The 6,000-nt window shown below is 44.0% G+C and overlaps 1 protein-coding gene across 6 annotated transcripts in view; it reads left to right on the forward strand.

The window, feature by feature from the left end:
- Positions 1–3,862, forward strand: part of P4HA2 (prolyl 4-hydroxylase subunit alpha 2) — a 62,293-nt gene extending 58,431 nt beyond the window's left edge. For all 6 annotated transcript variants that reach the window (XM_036752400.1, XM_036752403.1, XM_036752398.1 and 3 more), the window contains 3 exons: positions 1,337–1,405; positions 2,113–2,209; positions 3,363–3,862. In XM_036752400.1, the coding sequence (XP_036608295.1) occupies positions 1,337–1,405; positions 2,113–2,209; positions 3,363–3,433 (237 nt within the window). In that variant the 3' untranslated portion in view covers positions 3,434–3,862. The remainder of the gene's footprint in view (positions 1–1,336; positions 1,406–2,112; positions 2,210–3,362) is intronic.
- Positions 3,863–6,000: the final 2,138 nt, after the last annotated feature.

Raw genomic sequence — 6,000 nt, forward strand, 5'->3', positions numbered from 1 at the left:
TATTACAAAACAACCTCTTTAATCCTTTTTATTGAGAATACCTTTATTCCTGTTATTGAGGCTTTCTTAATCCTGTTGATTGTGAGGGCCCAGTGAGCTTTGTTATAGAGCTTTATGGTGCATCTCTGCGTTGCTCCTCTTCTGGGTCAGGTCTTGACCTGGGATATGTACTTGATGTGCCAATCTTATACAGAGAGCCTTCAGTGTGTCCTTCAGGCTGGTCCTTTGGCACTAGCTTTGTGTTTTACTATCTGCCTTGACAGAGGCAAGAGGAGGGATAGATATCGCATATAGAGCCCCAAGCCTGCTCACTATAACACTAAGGCAACCTTCTCTCCAACCCAGTTCAGTTAGTATTTATTAATAATGCTGACTGCACAAGACACTGGGGATACCAAGAGAAGACAAAAAAGAAATCCTGCCCTCGAGAAGCTTATATTCTCCTTGGGGTATGGCATGCGACATGTACACATGATTATTTGAGATTAGGGAAAGTACAACCACTAATTGGGATCAAGGGAAGCTTCCTGGAGTTAGGGAGCCTTCAGGAAGCCAGAGATTCTAAGAGGCAGAGGTGGGGGGGTGGAGTACATGCCCCTTACCACCATCCACCTCCCATTCTCACTGTCAGTAACCACCACATTCCTGTTGCTGTTTCCTGTTTGGCCACCTGTAGTTTTGCTTCTTCTGAGATTGCTGAGTTCCATGATTCACTGCCACGTAGCCAGCCTTAGGTCAAGAATTGTAGAACACTTGGAGCGAGAAGGAAGTCTAGCATTTTTCCTTCCCCTTGACAACTCACAAAGAGCCAAGGAATTGGGCTGATGTCAGAGAAAAGGATCCTGTGCTGGAGAGCTTCTCCTTGTCAGCTGGACAGGTGGCTAAGTCGGGACCATGTCCTATCTATCCAAAATTCTGGCTGTATTTAGTTATTCTCCTGGAAGGTTTGGGGTATGCACAGAATGTTATTTTTCTTGAATTACTGATGATAGCTTTTATATAAAGGAGGTTATTTTGTAATACGGGAGCACCTACCTTTGAGCAAATCCAGTGTATGAAAATACTGATTTAGGAAAAAAAGACAACTGGGGACAAGAGGTTGGTTAGAATTATTCACTTTAAAGAAAGATTCCTCATAGGAATCCTTGGAATATAGCATTATCTCCTCCTCCCACCCAGTGCACTCATATAGGATTTTAATTAACAAAAAATCAGTATATAACCAACCAACCATTCTGGAGGAAAGCTCCTGCTTAGGCAGGCGGCTGATCTTTAGTCTGGCTGGCTTTGTGAGTCTTTTTTGAAATGTTGTTAACTACTGTAACTTGTTTCCTAGATGAGTGATGTCGAAGCTGGTGGGGCCACAGTATTCCCAGACTTTGGGGCAACGATTTGGCCCAAAAAGGTAAATTGTCTTGTTATATGGAGCTGTGCTGAGGCCTAGGAAGCTGACTGCATTTGAAGTTCAGCCTATTCTGTTCCCACAAATGAAACATCGTAGATGCAGAAGATTGCAGTCATCTGCCCTCCAAGACTCCAAGGAACCTCTAGCTCTATTTGTAAAAATGGCTAGAGTCACCTGGCCCTGCCTTGGATCTTAGACATACTGAGCTGAGCTCCTAGACCATAGCCCTAACTCCAGGGACACTCCCACAGACAAGAGAGACAAGGCAAAGATTAGCAGATCCTTTAAAGGGGAAACTACACAAAATGGGATAGGAGAAAAACCTGGTGAGCAGAGTGTCTGCCTCTCTGGGGCCCATGGGACTGTCATCGGAGGTCCAGTGCCTGGTCCTGGCCCAGGGAGGGGGACCATATTAAATGCTGCAGATAGTAGAATCCAAGTTACTTTGTCCTAGCATAGCCAGGGAAAAGATGACACCAAATGACCTCTGGTTTCCAAGGCATTGACAAGGTTATGGCCTGTGTTCACCCCCCTGAATAAATTAACTAGGTTTGTCATGTCTAGATGGACACCAAGAAAATTCCCTTTCCTTCCACTATCATTTTTAAAATACTCTTTTTAGGGTGTCTCAGTGTCTCGCTATCTGAGGTTATAAGAGCAAATGTTGCAACCTGGGCCTCCATTATGATGAATCCTTTCTCTTCCAGGGCACATCAGTATTCTGGTATAATCTCTTTCGCAGCGGCGAGGGCGACTACCGGACACGACACGCAGCCTGCCCAGTGCTTGTTGGCAGTAAATGGGGTGAGTGACAGGCCCTGTGTTTCTTTGGCCCCTGGAAGGGTAGCCTAGTGTTGGTGCGAGCACAGGGGCTGAATGCTTCCTATCAATCAGACTTGTTCTTGATAGAATTTACGCTACCAGATTCACCCAAAGCCCAGACCGGGATGTCCCTAGGTTTGGGTTTTCTTTACAAACCCACATCTCCAGCTTCAAGCTCCACTGTGTAGAACCACATGCACACTTGGACATATGCTCAGGAGGACAAGCAGCAGCACTACGTGGGCAACGTCCTTGAGCTGCATTTGCCACCAACGTGGAGGGTTCAGGTGGGAAAGGTCCGCACTGTGGAGCATAGCCATAAATGGTGCCAGCGAGAACCTCCTCTGTAGGACCTCAGGGAAAGGGGAGGACTCTTGGCCAAATTTGGTTTTCTCTTCCTGCCTGAAGTAGTGCCTAGTACAGTGCCGGGCAAGTAGGCATTTCCTAAGTACCTATAGAATTTAATTGAAATAAATTGGGGTCATACTGGATGAAGTGCAAGACTTGGAATTAGGAAGAATTGGGTTTAAAATCCACCTGTGTGGCCGTGGATAATTCTCTTAATTTCTCTGAGCCTCAGTTTCCACATCTGTAAAGTGGGTATAAAAATGCTAATAGTATACACACGGCTAGGATGCAACTAAAATGTCAGTAATGGTGACTCGCATGTATATAGCACTTTAAGGTTTTCAAAGCTCTTTACAAATGACTCACTTTATTCTCACAACAACCCTAGGAGGCAGATGCTATTCTTTTCTTATTTTATAGATGAGGAAACCGAGGCAGGCAGAGGTTAAGTGACTTGCCCAGGGTGACATAAGTAGTAAATGTCTAAGGCTGGATTTGAACTCAGGTCTTTCTGATTCCAGGTCAAGCACTGTCCCCTGGGCTACTTAGCGATTTAGATAATGTATCTAACGACCCTGGCAAACTTTAGAAGTACTATATAAATGGCAGCTCTGATGATTTTCATGCTGAGGAGGGACTGTTGAGAAAACAGCAAGACGTGACGTGTGTACCCCATCTTTCATGGTGATGGGTGCTCAGCTCACAGCACTCTGGGGCCCTCAGCTTGCCCCCAGGCATTTTCTGGATAGCAGGTGTGATCGTGACTCACTGTTTCTCTTATTCACAGTTTCCAATAAATGGTTCCATGAGCGGGGGCAGGAATTCTTGAGACCATGTGGATCAACAGAAGTCGACTGACCTCTCTTCCAGCTCCGGCTTTCCCCAGTGCTCATTCAATGCGTTCCCTGCCCTTCTAGATCATCAGTCTGTCAGCCAGGGTAGCGCAGAAGTGTCCCAGCCGGTCCCTCAAGAAGTGGCCACTTGTGAGCAAAGTGAAGGTAGAATGGGGAGGGAAGGGGGGGTGGGTCATTGTACGACCCCTGTCATGCCCCCCCATCCCCACAACACAGTGATCTCCACTCCCTGCTAGTTTCTGGCTACCCACTAGTGGTGCAGGATGTGTGGCTGCCAAGCCAGTCTATCTGGTTCTGTGACGATATTTCCCATATGGTTTTGATACTAAATATTTCCTCAAACCAAAGTTTAAAATATTATGTGTTCATTTAATTTTATTGTGTTTCTATGGCTTGTGGAATTTACCTGGAAAATAAATATTTCTAGACAAAGGCCAGAGGCATTGTCCTTGCATTATGTGTGTATGCATGTGTGTGCATGTATGCGTGCATGTGTGTGTGTGCATGCATGCATGTGTGTATGTATGCATGTGTGTATGTGTGTGTGTGTGTGAGAGCAGGAAGTGCCAAGTTAGCAGGTATTTCCTGAGCCTGGGGCCCAGTCTAGGGCAAGCTGGCTGGAAATTGTGTAGAGGGGTTGGGTGGTGGTCTACATTTCTAGAACCAAGATATTCAAAGTGCGGCCTGACCACAGGGGTGGGGGATCAGCCAATCAGAGAGAGATCCTCCCTGATAGCCAGTCAATTGCTGGTTTGCCTCCAAGACAACCACACCTACTCTTGTTCCCCAACATTCCCCCACTCCACCTCTTCACCTCTTCCTTTCCCCAAGCAAATTCCCTACTCTTCCAAGCTGGGTGTTGGCCCCATAGCATTATAAACTAACTACTCTCCAGTTAGTCAACTAGCATTTATTAAGTGCCTACTGTGTGCCAGCCAACTAAGCAGGTGTCATTGGCAAAAATTCCCCCTTCCACCCAGTATATGTACCTTCTATCTTCCAAATCACTCGACAGCTATGGCAGGCCCTCTTCAGAGGCTGCCTTCATGTCAATAACCTGTGAACAAAAGTTCCGTTGGTCCTTTCCATTTTGAGTGGGACAAAGGGAGTCTCACGTGGGTGAGCTGTGATCTGCAGCTAAGATTCCATTAAGTTACGTTTTCCCTTAAACCCGCCCATCTTCCTAACTTCTCTGTTTTTAGAGGGCACCACTATCCTTCCAGTCACCCAGGTTTAAGCTCTAGTTGTCGTCTTCAACTTCTCACTCTCACCCCCCAAAGTTGCCAAATCTTGTAATTTCTACCTCAGCCACATCTCTCACCTGCCCTCTTCTATTTCCATAGCCACCACCTTATTCTCTCTCATCACTCCTTGCCTAGACAATTACAATAATTGGTCTCCCTGTCTTAAGTCTCCCCTCCCCAATTCACTCTCCACTCAACTGCCAGAGTTATTTGTCTGAAGCTCAGGTCTGACTATGCACTCTCATACTCAATAAATTCTAGTGGCTCCTTATTGATTCTAGAATAAAATACCATTTTATCAAAGAATTATATGATTCTTTTGAAATTTCTATTTTATGTAAGTTTTATAATGTATGTGTTATGCATTAGTACAGTAGTGTATGAAAATAAATAAGTAAATGTGGACATTGGAAGATGGGTGCAACATTTTTTTTTTTTTACTGATAGGAGTTAATAATCAAAAAAGTTTGGAGACCAGCTGGTCTACATTTAGCACATTTCAGTAATTTCTCAGGGGCTTTAGTCAAAGTTTTCAACCTATGGCAAATGCGCTACTTCTGATTGCAGCTCAGAATGAACCAGCTCTTTTGGCAATTAACCAACAATAAATCAACAGGCATTTATTAAGGACTTACTATGTTCCAGGAACATTGGGGTTACCAAAACAAATGTGAGACAATCCTTGCCCTCAAAGTGCTTACATTTTTGCTAGACAGACCAGAAAGGGTATCAGGTTTTATAGATGTCTTTGCCTTCTCTAACAAGACTTATGTCAGCAGAGTCTTCACCAAATTCCCAGTGATCACTCGATCTCTTTATTTATTTGTGAGGGTGGAGGTGGGGCAGCTGTCTTTTCCTTAGTCCTTTCTGTGAATGAAGTCAATTGGGTTATTCTGGGACAGCTTATTGGTACGTATATTAAGATTTAATGATCTTTTTTGTAGACAGTTTCTATCAATGAAGATAAAACATACCATTTATTTCCTGACCTTTAAATTACAGAAATTACATTTTTGACTTTGGGTAATGTAAGAATTTGTTTTGCTGGGTTATGTAGATATGTATTAAGGGATTTTTTAAAATTGCTCAAAGTGGGAGTGGGAGGCACAGATTCATTAAGAACCTGTTATTTGAAAAATGAATGTGATTTTAAAAATAAAGCAAAAATAGGGAAGAAAAAGAAACGCAAAGTACTTTTTGGGAAGGGGAGGGAACTAACAATTGAGAGAATCAGTAAAACCTCAGAAAAGTTGACATTTGAGCAGAATGAGTCTAATTCCCTTTCTGCACAACAGTCCTAGTGTGCTGTAGGTGAAAGTGCAGGATC

The sequence above is a fragment of the Trichosurus vulpecula genome, chromosome 3, assembly GCF_011100635.1.
Source record: "Trichosurus vulpecula isolate mTriVul1 chromosome 3, mTriVul1.pri, whole genome shotgun sequence".
Taxonomy (NCBI): Eukaryota; Metazoa; Chordata; class Mammalia; order Diprotodontia; family Phalangeridae; genus Trichosurus; species Trichosurus vulpecula.